The sequence below is a fragment of the Vigna radiata genome, chromosome 6, assembly GCF_000741045.1.
Source record: "Vigna radiata var. radiata cultivar VC1973A chromosome 6, Vradiata_ver6, whole genome shotgun sequence".
Taxonomy (NCBI): domain Eukaryota; kingdom Viridiplantae; phylum Streptophyta; class Magnoliopsida; order Fabales; family Fabaceae; genus Vigna; species Vigna radiata.
Genome location: NC_028356.1, coordinates 303120 through 324114, shown reverse-complemented (window position 1 = coordinate 324114; position 20995 = coordinate 303120). Strand labels below are relative to the sequence as shown.

The window sequence follows — 20995 nt, the reverse complement described above, 5'->3', positions numbered from 1 at the left end:
ATCTATTAAAAATGGTCAATTTGGTATAGGAAGAAAGGAAAATATAAATAATAAAGTGAATAAAACACACGTAAGGTAATTAAAAATAGATAAGATGTAGAATAAAATATATTTAATTTAAGACAATGAGAATGAGTATGAATAAGTAAGAATGCTGACTATTGAAGTTAAATTTAAACTTAAAAACAATACAAATAACGCTAGATTAAAAAATAAGACAAACACCTAATAAATGTGGAAATAAAAATCTAAAAAGATTGATTTAAAACGAGTAAAAAAGGAAATTTTGAGCTAGATTTTAATTAGATTAAGAGTGAAATTAAAATTAATAAACATATTTAGTAGAAATAATTCATTCAAGAATAATTTCTAATAATAATTTGAGTGAAAACTGTTTCTAAAAATGCTACAACTTAAATAGATATCCACATCTATGCTCTTAAAGTTTATTCAAAGCATAAAAATATTATTTCTTTTCTATAACTTATTTTTCTCACCAATAAGAAATGTTATGAAAAGTGCAATTGTGGGAGCTATTATTAAATAATTTCGTATAAGTTATTATTAAGCCACATGTGACATGTCTAGTTTTAATTTATACATTTATAAAATTATTAAATTTTATATAGAATAAATATATATTTTAGAAAATGATATTTGACTCCTCTGACATGACAAAATTTTGACACTAATAAAGTATCAGTTTTTCATTGGTTGAAGTTTAAAAAAATAAAAAAAAATTAAAAATGACAGACCAAATAAATACTTACACCTTATTAGTGTCAAAATTTTGTTATATAAGAAGAGTCTAAGTATCATTTTTCATATATTTTATATCAGACTTGTTAAAAAAAATATGATTTTAAAGTGTAGTTTAATGAAATAACTCTACGAATGAAACGGTGACGTAGCACCGAACGCCCGAGGAAATGCACGTTACTTCAGCCACCCACCTAACTGCTAACTATCTATTCATGTACTTGTCCCTCTTTTCTAGTACAGTGATGATGGAGACATTACAATTATCTTTTTTAGAAGTGCATCTTAAATGCCATTTATGTGATCTTTTTTTAATTTATTTCTTTTAGAAAGTGATATTTATTTTGTTTATTTCTCAATAAACTTTATGTAACTTTTATATTTTAAAATAGACATTTTGTGTGGCTATATTGTAATAAAAGATACTTGCTTCTTTTTTATTTTAATATCAAAAAATAAACAATTTAACTCGCATATTGAAAATATCATAAAATTGTACTGTCACTAAATAATAATCTGCCTTGTAAATTATAAATGTTACATTTTTACAAGAAGTAATGTTTTTTAATATAAGAAATACGTAATTATAAAATATATGATTAAATTTGTAAGAAACTAAAAAAATATACAAGAGTAGTGATGATGTTTTCAAATTATTATTATTATTATCCATTAGCTTAATGTTATTGCAACTACATCTCACTTCCTAATACAGTAAGAACAAACAAGAATACAAGATCAGGAGTGTTGCTTAAGTCAATAAATAATTAATAATCCGTCACTTAATGTTATTTGCCAACCGTATATGTCTCTTTCTCGGTTTCTTTTTATAAAAGAGAAATTAGGGACTTAAAGCCAAACACGAAAATTCCTTGGTTTTTAGATTTTTGAGAAAAAAAATGTCAATTAAAAAATAAAATAAAATTATGGTATATTTTTACATTAATTATTTTATTAATAAATAAAAAATTGTATTCTTAAATTTTATTTAGATTTTTAAAAAATCTTAACAAACACTAAAAAGCAAGCAATGAGAAAGGAAATAACTAAAAGCAGGTGAGAATTATAATTAAAGTAAAATTTGTCAAATAAAGAAGGAAAAGAAAATATGAAATTATTAGATTTGGAAGAAAAAGTTAAAAATAAATATTATAATAGAAAAAAAAATTAATTCAATCTTATAAAATGGAGACAAAAGAAGTTTACACAAGCCTGAAAGAATCGAATATTTTGGTAAGCAATCGTTATATCATTTTTTCAAACTTATCAAGCATCTTTACCCTTTGCATGGATCTGACAAACAGTGTCATAAAAATACCTGCACATTCAAATCAAATGCTACACCTATCAGTCATATGAAGAAATTTGAACATGATTGGACAATAAGCTTTATAAGAAAAAGTAACCTGCAGCAATGAAAGATCCATTTCCCATAGCTACGTTGCCTTGGTTGCTCACAGTGATACCAAGATTTAGCAGAGTTCCTCCTAACACGATATACATAGTTGCCATCTGTAAAGTCGTTGCTTTCCTAGCAGCTCTTTCAGACTGCCAAATTAACTTCATTAATCTCAATTTTACAAAAAGGGTTCTGAATAATCACCTCCTAATTACAATTATTCCTTTCTTGAAGTTTTAATCTTTACACTTTGTGACATAAGTCAGTTTAAAATGAGAAAAACTATAAATATTAAATAAATAATTCAACAAAAGAAATGAATAAACTGACCTCGAGAACTCGGACTCGAAGTTTTAGATCCCCTGCTTCAAGTTGCTTTGTAAACTCTTCTATTCTTTGAACTCTATATGGCATTGACATGGTGTAGGATCTAGCCTAAAAGCATTACACCAGAGTTATCGATTCAAATGGGTCATCACATTGAACAATGCATAAGTATATGCTTCACATCAAATAGATGTAAAAAAACATCATAGAAAAAAACAAAAACAAAAACAAAAGAAGTTCAAGGAAGAGGTGTGTGTGGTACATCATCTGCTTGCTTTCTTATCTCCTCCACAAGCTGTGGTGGTGTAATCTGCTTTTGCCTCATATCTAAAAGTTCCTGTGACGTAGTAAGAAAGTATGAGCACTGCATTTTAATGCAGTATGGGAACAATAATCGTTCATGGACTATCTGAATTCTGAACCTGTGCATAGGGTGTAGCAATCCTTGCAAAGGAGAAATTTGGATTGAGTGTGTAACCTATGCCTATCAGAAAAGTACAAGAATCATTACTGAAACTTACTTTTAATTCATTTTAAAGAAGTTAATTTTTTCACCAGAAAGGATGATGTTACCATATTATAATTTATATACTAATGTGAAACTAATAATAAACACTGGGACATGTTCAAATTGTTTGTAGGAGAATTTGCCAATTGGGAAGATGCACACCTTCAAGTGTTGAAAAAGCCCTGAGAACAAAGGCAAAGGTAGATGGAAAACGGAATGGCTGGTCTTGTGCTATTGCAAATAAATCCTGAAAAGCATTGAATAATAAATTGTGGACTGAAGATTCTGCAGATAATTTGTAGTAACCAAGTGAAACAGACAACAAAAATAGTATGAATTCACTGATCCAATGTAACGTTGACCAACCTCCCCGATTGCAGAAAGGGTCTGCTGCTGATCTGGTGCCTGGCTTTGCAAATGGTCAAGGAAAAACTGTACAGATCTCCTCACCTGGAAGGTAAATTTATCATCTAAGAAGCCAAGAGTGAAGACAAGAATGAGAATATTTGAACTGCAAATAGTTTGCATTCTTACTGAAGACAGATCCCCAGTAGGTTGGAGTGCTCCCAGCTCTATAAGGCGTTGCATAACCTGCATCATTGTTTCTGGTTTAGTATTATATATGGATAGAAAAGTTTATCAGTTAAAAGTTATGCCAATCTCAAATTCCTTTTTGCTGAAGATAATCACTGGTTGATAGCAACTTTTGATTTCTTATTACTTAGAAGTATAAGACAATGTTGTAAATTTAAATAATCAAAGGGTAGTACAAAATCAAGACCTTTTTGGCATCCTTTTCATACATAGCATAGAAAAGTTCAAGCAGTCTCTCTCGGGTAAAAGATTTGATCTCTCCCATCATGCCAAAGTCATAATAAATAATTGCTTCGTCCACATCAATCGCAAGATTTCCAGGGTGAGGATCCGCATGAAAGAAACCTGTTCTCAATATCTGTAAGACAAAAACAAAATGATAATATAGTACCTCAATATCTGTAACCAAACCGAAAACCATATTAAACATAGCAGATGTTACTATTAGATTGTGCACCTGAATCAGGTATGCCTCAGTAGCACGTGATGAGATTCGTAATCGATCATAGCCACGAGAAGTCAGTGTTTCCACCTGGTCTATTTTGATACCTGTGACAGCAGAAATCAGAGTTAGGAGCAGTTGTAAATAAAGTTCATAGGCATAAGTGAAGAGGAAAACCTGGAACATACTCCATGGTCAACACCTTTAAGGCAGTATAATCCCAATATACCAACTACAACAAAAGTAAAATAGAATTGTTAGACACAGGTTGGAATTGGATGTTATGTTAGAGCTGCAGCAAGAAACTTACAGGTATTCGAACCCACTTTATGTTTCTAAAATCTCGTCGGAATCTGTCAGCATTCTTTCCTTCATTTATATAGTCTATTTCTTGATACAGAATACTGCAAAGTAGCATGTGAAACACTGTAAATTGTAGAAAGCATTGGAATAATAGAAGGTGAAATTCCTGATATGCAATGAACATAATTTAATATATGCTTTACTTCATGAAATCTCCATATCGATATACTTCCAAGCTTATTACTTACGTTGCACATTCTTCATATATTCCAATCCAATCTCTAAGTGGACCCCCAAAAGTTTCATTTCTCTGGAAATACTCTGCGATCAGCTTTAAGTTTTCTGGATAGAGCAAGCAAACATGTGAAAATAACAAACAAAAAAAAACCATTCACTATAGTTGTAATCCTTAAACTCTATGTATGCTGCAACCATAAATACCCTTCTTCAGCTTAGTGTTTCTCGAAACAGAGAAGTGTTGTTAATGGCAGAAACAAAATGAGCACAACTTACTCAAATCAATGTCGAAAAGCTTCTTCAGACCTGGCCTTTGAACTTTGACCACTACTTTTTCTCCATTATGCAGAATAGCACGATGAACCTACAAATATGTGTTCCCGGAATTGATGTTACCATATTAATAACAACAGTAATTTAAAAGTTTAAGTCAACTTTTCAATTTAATGAAAATATAAATCTACAGGGGTAGAATCAAACACCTGACCGAGACTAGCAGCAGCAATTGGTCGATCTTCAAACTCTTTAAATAACATGTCAATGGGAGCTCCTAGTTCACTCTCAATAAATTTTCTTGCTTTCTTAGGAGAGAAGGCAGGAACCATGTCCTGTACAATGTTATATTTTTATTAAGTATTGTATACTAGTTCAAAATATAAATAAATCTTAATGAATTCACTCTATTTACCCCAAAATCTAGCCCTTTTCGTTTATTAACAAAAAATAGGAAATGTCTACGATGATGATCCTGAAAATGACAGAAGAAATACCTGCAATTTTGCGAGCTCATCCACAAATTCACGTGGAAATAGATCTGACCTTGTTGATGACAACTGACCAAGTTTAATGAAAGTTGGACCAAGCTGCAATACAGACTCTCTTAACCATGAGGCAGTTTTCCTCCTTCTGATTTTCTAATGAATGTTAAAAAATTCTCAGTTCAGCTACAGCACAAAAACAGACACAGCAACATGACCAAGACCAATTTGATAAAACAAAACACTAATTTGTTTCCACCACCTAGGACTACAAGTCAAGTGAGAATGGAAAACAGTATTTTATTTTGTTGGCAACAGACAAAATTCAGAACCTACCTGTTTTGCTTCTGTGAAGCCTCTCNTATATGCCCATTTTGAGTTGTCCAACAGAATCCGAATTCTGAAAGAAACAACAAAAGACCAAACATCAATAGACCTCTGCCAGGAGCTGTAATGTTCATTGGCCCAACTGAAACCTTCATCTGAGGGTAAAACCTTTAGCTCTTCCAATGATGGAAGTTCTCTAGATGTTCTAGTTCTAGACTTCACTGTCTTGGCCATGACTGGCATAGGTCTTTTTCTCACTTGACTTGCCCCATTAACCTTCGAAGCTGAACCATTCACTGTCTTCTCCACCTTATTCGCTGACATTGTCTTTCTGTTCACCAGCTCAGTTGTTCGTACCATTTTAACAGCTCTACCATTTGCTGCTCCATTCTTTGAGGCAGGCAAAGGCAATTCTGTCTGTCGCATTCTCACGACCAAAAACTTTGGAAACGGATTGCTCTTTGATGGATCACACGTTGTTGTCCTAATGTTCTTTGACAGTTTATTGACCGAAATTGAGCCTGAAAAACTTAGACTGTCTAATGTTCTTCTTTGAGTTACCAACTTCACATGATGACAATAACAACCTTGCATGGCCATTGTTTCTTTCGTCTACGATAAATTGAAGTCACCTTACAAAGAAACACTACACACATAGCATCAATCAGGAAAGAAAAAGGACACGTGCAGAATCAGTTTTTGAACTCTGCCGACAAATTCAGATTTTAATGTGTCCTATTACTCGTATTAGTACAACACCTGTAATGGATTGAACTCACCATGATTTTATTTTCTTCCAAAACTCATGGTGTGTTCATCTTATAATCAGTCCAAACACATTAAATTGTTCAAAAAACAGAGAATAAAGCAAGTCATGAGGTTGGTGAACGTGGTTTTATCCGGTTCAAGAGAAGAAAAAGTTTGCTAATCTTATGCATCACTGGGAGTGAAGTGAACCAATCAAGTTCAAAAAGCAAAATCAAACATATCATACTGTCAACGAAACCCAGAATTTGATATCAGTTATTTTCTCATCAATCAGTAGTCTTATAAAACACAGAATAACAAAAAGTATTGCATAAACTAGAATCAAATATTGCAGTAATAACAAATATTCATGTAGAATTCAAAAAAAAAAAAAAAAGCTAAGCGAATTGAATCCACTGAAATCAAAGTTATTGTACCTGCAAGGTAGCTCTCCACTTCAGTGAATACAGGTTCTACAAACCTTAGATGTTGGTAACGTATAGCATAGTTTTCTCAAGGAGAAAGAAAACGTATCGGTATGTATATGGCGAAAAGCATAATTAGAATGAAAGAGAGACAACGTAGGATGCAGTTGCTTGTAAGTTTCAAATGGAACAGTTGAAGTAACTGACTTCTGCTTCAGTTTCAGTGTTAAGGACAAAAACGGAAGACACAGTAGGTTTGGTACGTGTAAGACTCTACTTCCTCTCATTAACGTTGTTAGCGACAAAACCAACGGAAAACGGAGTAGTTTTTCACCGTTTGCCCGTTAATCATCAATTGTCTAGTTCATCTCTTAGCCACAAATATCACATAAAACGTAGAACCTACTAAATATTCATGTCGAGAAATTAAAAACATTAACCTTCAATTTACGTCTCACTACTTAATATATTTATAATATATATAAATTATGAGTAAATTCGTTTATACAAATATTGATAAATATATATATAATAATTCTCCTTACGTAACTAACACGTACTCAGAAAAGGTACAAAATTTTTATCATTATTTCCACTCTTTCTCTTCTTTCACTTTCTCTTGATGTTTGTTGATTGGCTTAATGAAACAAGGTTGGTTGGACTAACAAGACAAGCAAGAACGACTCAATTCAACATAACGTTGCAATTTTCATTTTCAAAGATGGTCCATCAATATACAAAGGAACCATTTTAAACGTCGTCGAGAAAAAAATAAAAATTAAACTCATAAAAATTAAAATTGCTTCACATAAAAGTTGCTAAACTTTTAAGTAGCATTTGATCAACGGTTGCCGACCTCTACCACATGCAAAACGGCTACGTACGTGAAATTTTTAAATTTGTATTTTACTTGCAAGATATATAATTTTTACTTTTATATTTTTTACTCTACATCCACTAAATATATAACTAAATCATTATATATATATATATATATATATATATATATATATATCACTTTATAGATCAATTTTATGAAATTAAATTTAATATAAATTTATTATAATAATATAAAAACATGTAAAAAAGAACATATTATAAATGTCACAAGCATGTAACTCATAAGATAACATAGATATTAGTAAAGGAATGAGATTTTTGTTAAAAATAACAGATAGAGGTATTTAAGTAAAACATTAAAATTGTAGGGGTGAGAAAAGAAAAGAAAGTACGAAAAAAAGGAATTAAATGCCTTTTGACCTGCACGAGGAGTGGGCTAGGGCTATACTCGTTGGTTGAGGAAGGTACGAGAGGAAAATATCAAAATATTAATAAGGGGTTTTTCTTACTGCATGCACCCCCATACTTCATAAAATCTCTATTTTACGCTTTTGTTAAAGTAATTTTTAAAACAATATTTCCAAAATTTCCAAACAAGATTTAGGGAACAAAAATCTTAAAATATAATTTTTGGAATATTGTTTTTTTTGAAAAATGTATTTTTTAAATTAAAATTTTCAAAATAAGCTTTCTAAAATATATTATACATTTTAGAATGAGTTTTGTGGAATGATGTTTTTTTGCAATGCATTTCCTTTTTTTTTTCTTTTCTCAGTTAGTAAAAACTAACCATAAATATTTCTGCTAAAGTTAATTAATTCTTTTTCAGAAGAAACTAATTTGAATTTCTTTTCATGATTTAAGGAATTATGTAACATGATTTTTAGTATTTTTAAGATTATTAGTATAATTTAATTTCTCGAGTGATATTCTAAGATGAATAGATTTTTATTTAATTTTAATTATTTGATGGGTAAAACATGTTACAATTTTAAAATATGTAAAATTTGATTTTAATTATTTAACAAAAAAAAATTTGAACCATTTTTGTTTTTATTATTTTCAATCACATAATTTTGTAACATTTGACTCACAGAACCCAGTTAAATCTCACAACTGATTGTGTTCTGGAGCCAATTGTCTGTTTCAAGATTGCAAAGCTTAGTGCATTTTCTTGTCTACTTGAAAAGCAGTGAAACAATCGCGATTAAGGACATTTTAAAAAGAAAACCTAAACCTAATTTTTAGTTCCCTCCTCCAACTATCGTGTATCAACCACCGCCTACCTCCGCTCCAAGGCGGCATTCATCTGTGAAAGGACCTCAAGATTCTACCATTTCATTCCCTCGCCTACCCTCTCCGCCAATTTCTGCAGTTCTCCCGAATTCAGGTTTTTAACCATTTTTTCAATTTAAGATTTTTATCTTGCACGTGTACCGTAAGCTATGTGATTTTCGTTGATCTTACTTTTGGTTTATGTGTTTATAGTCTTGTTAATGCTTGTATATGCTGTTATCTGGGTTAGCTTGGTCCTGAGGTGGGACCTCGGAATGCCATTTTGGTCTTCAAATGCTTTGTAAATATTATGATGGTTGGTTTCGGGTATGCTAGTTTAAAATTTAAGTGTACAAGAAAATTCAGGTCCTGTAAGTTTTGTGTTCTCTATTTTTAGTGTTTAAGATGTGGCTTTGTAGTGCTCCTCGAAACTCAGCTCCCTTGCTCTTGGATTTATTTGATAATTCAAAATTTTGGGCCTCTTTGTTGGTTATGTTTTTAATTATAAGGCCAGAGACCTATTATTTGTGCTTTTGTCTTGTGAACCTAATTTTTGGATTAGAATGTATCCGTTAGAACTTTTAACAGTTGAGTTAATTTTTTTAATTGCCTCGGTATCGAAAGAGACTTTGTTCGACAAATCAGTGGAAGAAATAGTCAATGATGACAATCATTTGAGATATCTGAGTTAGGATTGGTTTCCTTATTTCAATTTAATGACTTTCTGCTTTTTGGTAACTCAAACGGCAGGTTGGGAAAATCATTCTAAATTATTTTAGACTATATTGTTCCGCATGGAGGGAAGCATGCTACTAAGACGTATTCAAATACTAAGAATTTGAATTGAGAAGGGATACACTTTATTAATAAGATCATTTTGATAAGATCATTATCAGCAATAATATGGATAATCAGAAAGTATATACTTACAACTTAGACTGTAACATAGTGGCACACTGCTCTCTTGGCTCGAAAATTATGCTTGATACAGAAATAGTTTATAACACAGTATTTAAGAGTTTCCAATTTGTACTTGTAGTTACAAAGTTTCAAAAAAGGAAATCTTGTTTTACAGGTATGGTGGGTTTATCTCTCGGAGAAAAACATTTCATACAAGGTGGCATTGCTCATGATCTTCGATGTGATGGTAGAAAGAGATTGACATATCGACCAATCTTGGTTGAAACTGGAGTGATTCCCCAGGTAATACTTTAATCAATTGGAATTTGGCTGGCAGACCATTGAAAATTTTCTTTTTAAATAGTTCTAATCTGTTCGGTTGATAAACTAACTGCTTGTGGCAGGCAAATGGTTCAGCTCGTGTCAGAATGGGTGCCACAGATGTCATTGCCAGTATTAAGGTTGGTTAAAAGTTAAAATGTTTGTCTCTTATGCTTTAAATTGCAATATCCTTTTGTTTAATATTAATATTATGAACAATTTTTGTAAATTGAACGTGTTATTTTACTAACCACGATACATTGGCTACACAATGCAGGCTGAACTTGGAAAGCCAAGCTCGTTGCAACCTGACAAAGGAAAAGTCTCTATATATATTGATTGCAGTTCGACTGCAGAGCCAGCCTTTGAGGTTGCGTATTCTATTACTTTTCTTGCTTCTTTTTTCATGTTATTCAACTTTAAGTACCATGATCATTGAAATTGATAGCATTCCAAATAAATTAATCCTAAAAAGCTTTAATTATAGTTAAATGGTGCATTGGATTAATAAGCTTTACATTTTCATCCATTATAGTGTTTTCTACTATTGTTGTGTTATTTGTCATTTTTGTTCAATATATGGCTTCTAATGTTTCAAAATTACTTTTCTATTTGGTACTCTATTTCTCTGGCTTGTATATAGGGTAGAGGGGGTGATGAGTTGGCAGCAGAACTGTCAAATGCTCTTCAAGACTGTCTCTTGGGTGGTAAAAGTGGAGCAGGTCTATTTCCTTCTTGGGTGAAGATTATGATCACTACCATATCCTTTTCCTTCCTTGCTGTTGCCTATTTTTAATATATCTGTTGGGCTCGTGGGTTTTTTCCTCAGGTGCTGGAATTGACCTTTCATCACTTATTGTGGTTGAAGGAAAAATTTGTTGGGATCTTTACATTGATGGTCTTGTTGTTAGTTCAGATGGAAATTTGTTGGATGCTCTAGGCGCTGCCATTAAGGTACAACCTTAAATGAAAAATAGAATAATATACCACAAAATCTGGAAAAGATGGTGGTGGTGGATTTGTGGTTATAATAATTAGCATTGCAGAGGTCATCCTTTTCTGGTGTTGTCAATTTTAAATGTTTACTTTTCAAGTTATCTTGTTCATTTACCAATGTTTGGCCATTGATGCTATGTGGGCTGTTTGAAATGACTTATATAAGGAAACGGTTAAAAGTTAGATACGTAAACCTTGTAGTCTCTTATCTAGTTGTTTCATATAGCTAGAGTTAAAACTATCCTTTTACTAGCTGTTTTCTTTAATCTTTATAATATCACAGACCAAATTGCTATCAGTGTCATGAGATTTTTCACATGGATTTCCTCAATACCATGATGTTGACTTGAGAATCAGAGAATGCAAACATATTTTCAAAATTAACTGGAAAAACCCCAATGCAGCTAATAACTATTGTTCTTTTAGGCTGCTTTGTGCAATACAGGTATTCCAAGAGTCCAAGTTGCTGCTGGAGCATCGAATGATGAGCAACCGGAAGTTGATGTAAGCGATGAGGAGTTTCTGCAGTTTGACACATCTGGAGTCCCTGTCATAGTTACACTAACTAAGGTAGCATGTTTTATCTTCTCTTATTCACCATACTTGTGATAATTTCTTACCATCTCCGTTTTCTAGATTGGGAGGCACTATATTGTGGATGCAACGTCAGAAGAGGAATCACAAATGAGCTCTGCTGTTTCCATCTCTGTTAATAGGCAAGGGCACATCTGTGGCATAACCAAACGAGGAGGTGTAGGGCTGGATCCAAGCATCATTCTTGATATGATATCTGTTGCCAAGCATGTAAGCGAGCAATTAATGAACAAATTGGATTCAGAAATTGCTTCTGCTGAAGCTGAAGATGAGTCATGACACAGAAGAGCTTGGATATAACTAGGTGTACCGTATCATTCAATTATTTAGGACAATATGTTGTAACTTGGTAACTGAGTCGGGATTAAATCTATTATGTGTATGATGGAAATTGGTTTGCCTGTCTAGCTATGGCTTTGAGATGACTGTTTAATGCCATACAAAGTTTCAACTTGCACAAACAATTGCTTGGTAGCATTAAAGATTGACATGACTTGCAATATTGGATTAGGTTTGTAATAGTAAGGTGACGCATTCAAGCTTTTTGCAATAGGCAGCAACAAAGGAAATTTACTAGAAAGAACATTAATAATACAAATCTTTAACTACTTAGCAAACTTGGTAAACAATGGCTGTTCCTAACCAAGGTTTCATTTCAACACTGCCAAAATATATTCATAAAATAAATTTCTTTTAAAAAGTAAATTATAAACCTTCAAAGGTGATTAAGAATAGTCATATATAAAGAAAATGTATGAAATAGATAAAATTTTCATAAAAAATTCAAATAAGAGATTCATAAATTCCATGAAGCAGTTAACCTAACGCGTTGAAAAGTAGTTGAAGAATGAAATTTTATCTTTGTGTCTGTCGTTCTCATAAACTGAAGTCTTGAATAATTAATTTCTTACATTTAGAAGGAACTAGTCAACCTAGTATTTTAGACGGAGTTTCGTTCTGGATGACAATTCAGAAATTTGAAGGGTCAAGAAAGCTCAACATTTCAGCGTTCTCATCAAGTAAATGCTTTTCATTCCAAGGTAACATTTTTTAATGAATACCTATGATTTTCAATTCACACACAAGAGTTACCTTTTCGCAAATTATAAATGGCTTCTCTAATCGTTGAAGCTCAACGTTTTTTGCTAATCTGTTGAAGTTTTAGGTTAAAAAAGAAGAGATGGAAGCTGAAAGGGTTGAATTGCTTAGTGTTGTTGAGGATCATTACGGAGGAGTTGTTGTAAGCGTGGAGAATCAGGAGGCTGTGGATTCTGAGCTCTTCTCTTCCATATTGGAAGCTTCAATGTACAATTGGAGGCAACAGGTAAATTGATTCATAACATTTTCAATCCAATAGAAACAAACAGTACACATTTTTTGTTACCTTCAGTAATTACTTCCAATGCGTGTTTTGCAGGGAAAGAAAGGGGTCTGGCTCAAGTTGCCCATACTGCATTCAAATCTTGTTCATACTGCTGTCAAGGTAAAAATAAAAAAAAAAAAAAATTGTTTCGTATTCTTTCTATATTTTGAAAGCCTAATTCTTAATTAAGAAGCAACTTTCCTTTTTAGGCTGGATTTGGGTATCACCATGCTGAGCCAGATTATTTGATGCTTGTGCGGTGGATTCCAGAAACTCCTGATACCTTTCCTGCAAATGCTTCACATCGCGTGGGTGTTGCCGTTTTTGTCGTTAACGACAAGAAAGAGGTAATTTTCTTTTTTTTTTTCAATTTATTTTTTAGTTGAAGTGCAAGCTTTTGAGATTATTTTATCCTTACAAGAAATATTAAATTTCTCTTAAGTATGTATTTCTAATTTAATTTCTATTAAAAGTTTACATTCCATAGAAGGTTTATAATTTCTATATTTTTTACTTTAGTCCTTTACTCTCAAATGGGATAAGATGGAATGATAGGGTCTTTTGATGTTGTACTCTCAATAAAAACATCACGAACTTGCACAATAAAAAGATTAGTTCAGTAATCAAAATTATCTTTACCAATTTGTGATTATATGTCATTATGTAGTGTCTCCATATTATTAATTTGATTTTTATTTTCATATAAAGACACATAAGCATAGACATGCAGATTAGTAGCTAGCTCATCAAGTTAACAACAAAATAAAATAACATATATTCAAATGTAAAATAAAATAAAAAAATAGATATATGATAATACAAATTTTTTTAATAAAAATTTGATTGAAAATATGTATGAGAGACTTGAATATTAGTTAATCTTTCAATAAAAATATGAGTTATTTTTGTCAATATATTACAAAAATTTCAAAAGTTAAAATACTTCTAGGACTTGCCATTTTCTTATGATTTCCGTGAAATTATTTTCTACTCCTAAGTATTAAAACAACTTTTTCTTTCTTGTTTTTCTTAAATTATAAAAATTGTTGTGAAAGAATGTTGGTGGGAATAGCATTATCCTTTCGTCTCTGTGGGGACAAACTTTTTATTTGACTACTTCTGACCTTAGAGCTATGGTCAGAACCATGATTTGTGGGGGCAATTATTTTTCTTTTTTTACCTTTCATTGTCACATGTTGTCTGGTTCACCCTTCGACGTTCTTTATGTGGTTATCCTACTGCTTTGTGCAGTAATTAAACATGTCTTGTTACAGTTACCATTCGAGTTTCATAATACTAATGTTACAAGAGAAATTATCTTGTTTTTGTTTGACAGATGCTTGTGGTTCAGGAAAAAAGTGGCATATTCGGAGGCACTGCTCTATGGAAGATGCCTACCGGAGTTGTTAATGAAGTATATTAAAATTATTATAGACCAAATTGTTATCTTCAAAATTATCTTTTCGTATGTTTTGAACTTTGAATTAAATTTGCAGGGTGAAGATATTTGTGATGGTGCAATTAGAGAAGTAAAAGAAGAGACAGGGGTAAGCAGGCAAACACAATATATATTTTAGAGCAAATTAAATTCACCTGACATTTTGTAAAAATAATAGCATTCATGTGTATTTAATATTCATAAATTGTCACGCTTTACTAATATATATCATATAAGATCCTCCCATCGCTTATTAATTTGTTTCTTTTATCATGTCTTCCTGCTGATAATTTTTTGGGTTTTCTTAATTTTCTTAGAACTTAAATTAGTAGAGAGTAATTCCTCTATATTTATCTATTTCATAATTTTTGGATTGTTTCAAAGTCTAATGCCATTGCTTTTATTCTTCTTTTCAGATAGAGACAAAGTTTGTTGAACTTTTAGCTTTCAGGTAAAACTTCGACACTATCTTCATCAACTAATATGTGGTGCCATGGAAGATGGATGTTATGCATAGTGTTCTTTTGATAATAGCACATTCATTAATCATATACGTCCTTGATCTCTTTGGTATCAGGCAAAGTCACAAATCATTCTTCGAGAAATCAGATTTGATGTTTGTGTGCATGTTGGAACCTCTATCCTCTGACATTCAGATTCAGGCCTCAGAAATTGAGGCAGCGCAGGTATCAATTGAGAATCTCACTGATTTGCTGATAAATTGTCATTCTAAGGATGCTACGTTTTCATTTCAGTTGATAGCCTTTCATGTTTACTAAAAGAAATACCATATTATTTCACCTTTCACTTTGTTAATTTCCTGATAATTGTGAAACAGGATGTGCAAATGCTGTTTTTACCATTTCATTTGCAACTCCTTATAACTAGCAAAACGGTGTTGCGATTTGTGGTTATTAATAAAAATGTATGAACTGAAATTTCAAAAGAAAACCCATACAAAGAAGTTTCTAACATGCGACTAGAGATAAGATATAGACGTAAACTTCACCTTATAAACCGGTTTTGTGGGGTTAAATTAGGTATAAAATCTACTTGTCAACCATTCTAAACTTCTCCTATTCAACGAAGGCTGAAAGCTGGTAATCTATATTGACATTGTTACCAGAAAACTTTGTTATTTCAGTAGTTTTCTTTTAACTAATTCTGCGCATTCTAATATGGGCCGTTTTCTCATTCAGTGGATGCCAGTTGAAGATTATGCTGCCCAGCCTTTTGTGCAAGAACATGAACAATTTGACTTTGTTGCAAAAATATGTTCTTCAAAGCTGGATGGCAACTACACAGGTTTTTCTAACATGCGTACTTGTACTTCATCTGGCAAAAAAACCTATCTTTATCTTAGCAAAAGGGATGCCAGCCTTTTGTTAGCTTCCAAACAAGACCAAGCTTGACATTTCCTTGCAAGTTCCCTCTACATATACTTGTAATCTATATGGAGAACATTTATGGATAAGTAGACACCTAGATAGATAGAGAGACAAAAGCTAGGATGTTATAAGTTGAAAATATTCATGCAGCATTATTTTATTGGGGTGATGTCATTATGACAAAGAAAGTTTGTTTTTGAAATCTGAGACCATAGTCTTGGACAGTAACTTTATGTTCTGTTTGAAGGTGCTAGAGAGTGAAAAAAAGAAAAAAAAAAGACGATTGCTTAGATAAATTGAATTCTCATTTTTTTACTGTCACATGGTAAAAGTTGAAATAAGTGGGGCCTGCAACTTTCTACTGAATCTGCAGCAACAATTGACACAAGACATCGATATGCAGAGTGTTAAGGTAGAAAATAAGCGTGCACAAGTAGAAAAAGATGCTAAAAAGAACAGACACTTTTTGTTTGAACTAGGAAGTAGTCACTGTTGTTTTTTATGGTTAAGATTTGAAGTAGTCACTGTTGTGATTATAGAGAATCCGTGTCTGTTGGTAGTTGTACAGCATACGGATCCCCTGCGATTGTATAATTAATAACTGCAATAATAGTACATTTTGAATTATGTTTTTGTATCTATCTTTTAAGTAAAAGATATATTAATGACTGAGAGTGATGCAGAGGAAAAATGTATATATGCAAAATGTTCCCTTCCCTGGAAAAGTAACACGTAATGAGGAAGTAAAATTGTTTGGTTCTGGCGTTCTGCTGAAAAAAAAGGAGTAAGTGAAGCATCTAGAAATGGAACTGAGAAGGAAACGTGGCACTAACCATTGTTGTTATAAGGTTCACCAAAATTTGCAAGCAAAAATATGTTAATTATTTAATTAATTTAAATATCTTAATAATCAAGTTTAAATAAAATTGAGTTATGATTACATTGATTTTAATTAAAATTCATGTAAAAAATTATAAAAGTATATAAAAAATATAGTTATTGAAATTTTTATCACATTTATTAAAGTTTTAACTATTTAACTGAACCTAAGTATCTTTTTAGCATATACACCTGAATTCTGATAGTTGATAGTTCGATCGTGTATATGAAACAATTACAAAAATTATTATTATTTAAAAAAAAAGTAATTTGAGGGAGATACCCCGATAATTTTCTGTTCTTAAATTCTCCAAAAATATGATATTGTGACTGCAATTTTTAAACCTTGATTCTCATAAATTAAACTTCTGAAAGAAATATTAGTGTTTGGGAAATAAATATTTGGAGTTAAAAAACTTATTTAATTCTATTTAGTTCATTAGTGAAAGGTACAACATTTGGTGCGTAGATTGGCGACATTTATTTAGGAGGGATGATACCGACAAAATTGGAGGAGAATTATTATATTATTTTCATACATTTTATTTTTTTAGTTAAATAAATCAAACTATTTTATATTTGATTTACTAAACAAACAAAAATTCAATTTTATTTCTTTAGTTATAAATACCGCTTTAAAGGAAAATGTTGCAAATCGATTAAACAAAAGGAAACTAACGAAATTTAGAAATAACTAAAAAAGAAACTTCCTAAGATAATCTTCACCTAATACAACATGCAAGTGTTTGCATTATTATACAAAAATCTGCGCTTACTTTCGTCACAGAATCATTATAAACTAATCATTTTCAACAATCTGATTAGTTTATAATATATGTGATGAAAATGAAAGAGTAGAATCCCATGCAAGAATACTTATAATATATAAGAATGGAGAATGCAATACAATACAAGGCATTCAAATCTAACCAAATTAAAATTAAAACTGTTTATATGAACACATCCCAGCTGGCAGTACCACAAACCAGATCTACCCACACTCAAGAAAGAAGAAAATGGAAATTAAATAATAAAAAAAAAAAGCAAACAGACAATAAATACAAAACCTGTAACACTAACATATCGAAAGAGAAAGAAAAAAAAAGAAAAAGGTACACATGGCCTCAAACATGTCGGTGCCACTGTTTTATTTGCTTCACATATAAAAAGAAAAAAAGAAAGAAAAGAATCTTTTGAAATGATGGTTGACCACAGCTGTATACTACCGACACTCCATGGGACTTTACCATTATTGTGTTATCATACTCTCATAGAACCAAAAATCCAATCAACACACTGAACAACGCCGCCGACACCAATCTTACGCCGTCGTGCAATCCACTTACATTGTTGCTGTCTTCGTCGGCGGCTTTCTGATCTTCGGAATCCGACGAGGGTCCGTCGGCGGGAGCATCGGCGGCGGAATCTTGCACTCCCTTCTTGCCCTTCTTCCTGTTCAATGGCTTTGGTGACTCGGCGGGTGCTTCGTCGTCGTCGACGTCGGAGGCCTTGAACAACTCTCTGGGCATCAAGACCTTGTTGATCTTGTACGCCACGAAGGGATCTTGATCTATGAGCGTGCCGATTATGCTGACAGTGTTTATCTTCGTCTTCAGACTCACGTCTTCGCCGTCAGTCTGGACGGTGAAATCGTACTTGTTGGCTCCCTCGGTGGCGAGAGTGTTCATGAGGCCGTTGCTGGACTTCAGCATCTGCAGGGACTCGTAAAGGGGAACGCCGTGGTACAACAAGAGTGAAACTTTTTGAGAGTCGGTGAGGTTCTTGTACTTGGGGGCGAACCCGTTGACGGCGCTGTCGGTGGGGCAGAAAACCGTCAAGCCGCCGTCGATGCTTTCTTTGAAAGCCGGAAGCGCTTTGGAGCCTCTGAGAAGGTCGGCGAAGGACTTGCAGCCTTGTTTGGACATAATTGATATGAGGTCGATGGCGGAGGGTGCGGCGGTGGGGGCTTCGGCGTCGGCGGAGCTTATGGGGTTGCTGATTTGGAGGACGGAGATGTAGTAGGGGAATTCTTGGAGGGACTTGACGAAGAAGGAGTGGAGGGAGCCGTCGTTGTCCTCGGCGGCGAAGCCCACCTTGCCGCCCTTGAGGTTGGTGATGTTGACGTAGCCGGAGGTTCCGGCTGCTGCTCCGGTGGCCTGGAACATGGAGGAGACGAGAGTGGTGCTGTTGTTGATCTGGTGGAGCTTCTTGGCGCCGAAGTAGTCGACGAGTACATGGAGGGAGAGGACGTTTTTGAGGGTGGGGAGGGTGAGGTGCTTGTCGAGGAGGGAGTTCATGGCACCATTGTCGATGGCGAGCACGGTGATGGTCTGGCGGCGGTTTATCTCGTCGGCGAGGTGGGTGACGGTGAGGTAGTGGTTGAAGGTGGAGAAGCCCGGATGTTTCTCGAGGATGTGCGTGATGTTGTGAGCGCCATTGACGGCGGAGGAGAGGAGGAGAAAGAGAAAGGGAAAAAGTAAGAGAAGGTTCTTCATTTGGAGGATCAGGGAAAGAAGAAGAAAGACAGAAAGACAGATAGAGAGAAAGAGAGAAAGAAAGAGGGTAAAGAATGCAGAAGAGAAGAGAGTATGAGTTTGGGTTTATAACTAAAAGTAAAGCATCTTCATTTATCTATCTTCCTATTCTCTTCTGTGGTTTTCTTTTGATTTTGGGTTTTTTCTGTGCTGACAAACAATGCCAGCTTGGGATTGGGTAGGAGATGGACCCCATCATCCTTTATTACTCATCACACACATCATCACAACATTATTTTTTCACATAATCTTACCATCTTCTTTTACTATCCTTAAATGTAATTCATCTTTTTCCCTCCATATAATATACTCTTATATCTTATATAATGTACATTCATTTTATTTAAAAAAAAATGAGAAAAAAAATTGCCTAAGGATTAGGCTATTTTAAACAAGGTGGATGTTTTGAATAGGAAAGTGTAAGAACTCATTACTTTTGCGTTGTTGAAGTGAATAATCCCACCGACGCTCTTCGGTCCCGCTTCCCACTAATCTATTCTCTCAGTTTCACACCATTTTCTTTTCTCTTTTCATTACACTTCTCAGTATTTGATGCAATTATTGGTTAACAGTTTTAGATTATGATTGAAATCTAGATTTTATTTAATGATAATAATAGTATTAAAATAATATACCGTAAACCGAGGACAAAGATGAGGATAATAATAGTATTAAATTACGCAAATCCAAATTGATTTTTGTACTATTTTGTTTAGTTAAGAGATGGTTTTAACCTTAACTGTAGTATCAGGGGCAAATTTGTCTCACATTGGAATTTAGATTAGTTAATAAGTACTTTACGATGTGGGACTTCAACAAAGTAGTTGAAAGATTAGCCGCAAAAACAACTTTTAAAAAAATTAACAATCATATTTTTCTTCTGATCCTTCGGTTATTTTATAATATAGTCTGATCATATATTTTTAACTTACTATGAGATTTGATTTGCAATTAGACGTTGAAATGTATTTTATAGAAAGAAATTGGATTTAAATTCTCTCAAAAGGTTATTATTTCATTTAAAAATATTTTCCATAAAATGACCCATTTTCGACAATGACAAAGGGAAGCATTCAAGTGATTAACACTTGTATTTGAAAGAAAATCCGTGCTAATTTTAGTGTCGGTGTTCATACTCAATAAAACGAAATATTTCTTATTTTGACAAATTAATAAAATATTTACTATAAAAACAACAAAGCAAACAACTAACCCGTTTAAAAGATATTTTAAAAATATCTGGTAAAAGTTTACTATTTATTAAAAAAAGAAAGTTTTATATATAGTATTGATTTGTGACCAAAAATCTGCGAATGATTGCAGTAAGTAATATATGTGTTAAGATTTATGTTTTGGGTAATATGAATGAGCTTGAGAGTACACGTGGAAAGTATTATTGGGAGAAAAATAATTTATAAAGACGAAAATCTTTTGCCAGTTGTGACAAGTTTGGCTAAATGTTCCAATAAACGAGTTGAAGCATTGTGAGAAGGGTTTCATAATTGTTGAAGGACAAATAAATTATGTTATGCATTGGTTGAGACATAGTTGTCACCCTCACCCTTGCAATTATTAAAGGGCAGCCACCAAATTTGGAATAAAAAGCATAAAATATTACAACATAATAGCAGCATTGTGGGA

General features: G+C 32.9%; 4 protein-coding genes across 7 annotated transcripts; 2 read left to right on the top strand and 2 right to left on the bottom strand.

Annotated features, from left to right (window-relative positions):
• Positions 1-1903: 1903 nt before the first annotated feature.
• On the bottom strand, positions 1904-7032 carry LOC106764726 (protein ACTIVITY OF BC1 COMPLEX KINASE 7, chloroplastic). Of its 3 annotated transcripts, XM_022781753.1 has the most exons (19): positions 6839-7032; positions 5664-6300; positions 5340-5483; positions 5052-5177; positions 4846-4933; positions 4581-4674; positions 4340-4433; positions 4207-4261; positions 4045-4136; positions 3775-3945; positions 3528-3584; positions 3360-3443; positions 3156-3240; positions 2908-2969; positions 2748-2822; positions 2489-2593; positions 2166-2307; positions 2001-2077; positions 1904-1969 (listed from the first exon to the last, which is right to left on the bottom strand). In XM_022781753.1, the coding sequence occupies exons 2-18, from the start codon at positions 6252-6254 to the stop codon at positions 2004-2006; spliced, it is 2139 nt and encodes a 712-aa protein (XP_022637474.1). In that variant the 5' UTR covers positions 6255-6300; positions 6839-7032; the 3' UTR covers positions 1904-1969; positions 2001-2003. The 3 variants fall into 3 exon arrangements, with proteins under 3 accessions (XP_022637474.1, XP_014504564.1, XP_014504565.1); XM_014649078.2 differs by having other exon boundaries at positions 1908-2077; XM_014649079.2 differs by having other exon boundaries at positions 1908-2077; positions 5664-6286.
• A 1755-nt stretch (positions 7033-8787) lies between these two features.
• On the top strand, positions 8788-12240 carry LOC106763121 (exosome complex component RRP42). Its single transcript, XM_014647314.2, has 8 exons — positions 8788-9056; positions 10017-10144; positions 10246-10302; positions 10440-10532; positions 10806-10884; positions 10992-11116; positions 11585-11728; positions 11795-12240. Exons 2-8 carry the CDS (start codon positions 10019-10021, stop codon positions 12029-12031), a joined length of 861 nt encoding a protein of 286 aa, XP_014502800.1. The 5' UTR covers positions 8788-9056; positions 10017-10018; the 3' UTR covers positions 12032-12240.
• Positions 12241-12405: 165 nt separating this feature from the next.
• LOC106764303 (nudix hydrolase 2) lies at positions 12406-16568 on the top strand. Of its 2 annotated transcripts, none has more exons than XM_014648581.2 (9): positions 12406-12792; positions 12918-13076; positions 13170-13235; positions 13325-13462; positions 14452-14529; positions 14612-14662; positions 14970-15004; positions 15131-15239; positions 15753-16568. In XM_014648581.2, the coding sequence occupies exons 2-9, from the start codon at positions 12933-12935 to the stop codon at positions 15963-15965; spliced, it is 834 nt and encodes a 277-aa protein (XP_014504067.1). In that variant the 5' UTR covers positions 12406-12792; positions 12918-12932; the 3' UTR covers positions 15966-16568. The 2 variants fall into 2 exon arrangements, with proteins under 2 accessions (XP_014504067.1, XP_014504066.1); XM_014648580.2 differs by having other exon boundaries at positions 12912-13076.
• Positions 16569-17685: 1117 nt separating this feature from the next.
• Positions 17686-19315, bottom strand: LOC106765288 (fasciclin-like arabinogalactan protein 2). The gene has a single exon (XM_014649858.2). The coding sequence runs from the start codon at positions 19313-19315 to the stop codon at positions 18089-18091; it is 1227 nt and encodes a 408-aa protein (XP_014505344.1). The 3' UTR covers positions 17686-18088.
• Positions 19316-20995: the final 1680 nt, after the last annotated feature.

What these genes read in the sequence shown, in the direction of transcription:
- LOC106763121 (XM_014647314.2), top strand. Translation starts at nt 10,019, where the DNA reads ATGGTGGGTTTATCTCTCGGAGAAAAACATTTCATACAAGGTGGCATT. An exon ending in CTCTAGGCGCTGCCATTAAG is followed by an intron (nt 11,117 to 11,584) that starts GTACAACCTTAA and finishes TTGTTCTTTTAG; the next exon opens with GCTGCTTTGTGCAATACAGG. An exon ending in TCATAGTTACACTAACTAAG is followed by an intron (nt 11,729 to 11,794) that starts GTAGCATGTTTT and finishes TCCGTTTTCTAG; the next exon opens with ATTGGGAGGCACTATATTGT.
- LOC106764303 (XM_014648581.2), top strand. Translation starts at nt 12,933, where the DNA reads ATGGAAGCTGAAAGGGTTGAATTGCTTAGTGTTGTTGAGGATCATTAC. An exon ending in TGTACAATTGGAGGCAACAG is followed by an intron (nt 13,077 to 13,169) that starts GTAAATTGATTC and finishes CGTGTTTTGCAG; the next exon opens with GGAAAGAAAGGGGTCTGGCT. An exon ending in TTGTTCATACTGCTGTCAAG is followed by an intron (nt 13,236 to 13,324) that starts GTAAAAATAAAA and finishes TTTCCTTTTTAG; the next exon opens with GCTGGATTTGGGTATCACCA.
- LOC106765288 (XM_014649858.2), bottom strand. Translation starts at nt 19,315, where the DNA reads ATGAAGAACCTTCTCTTACTTTTTCCCTTTCTCTTTCTCCTCCTCTCC.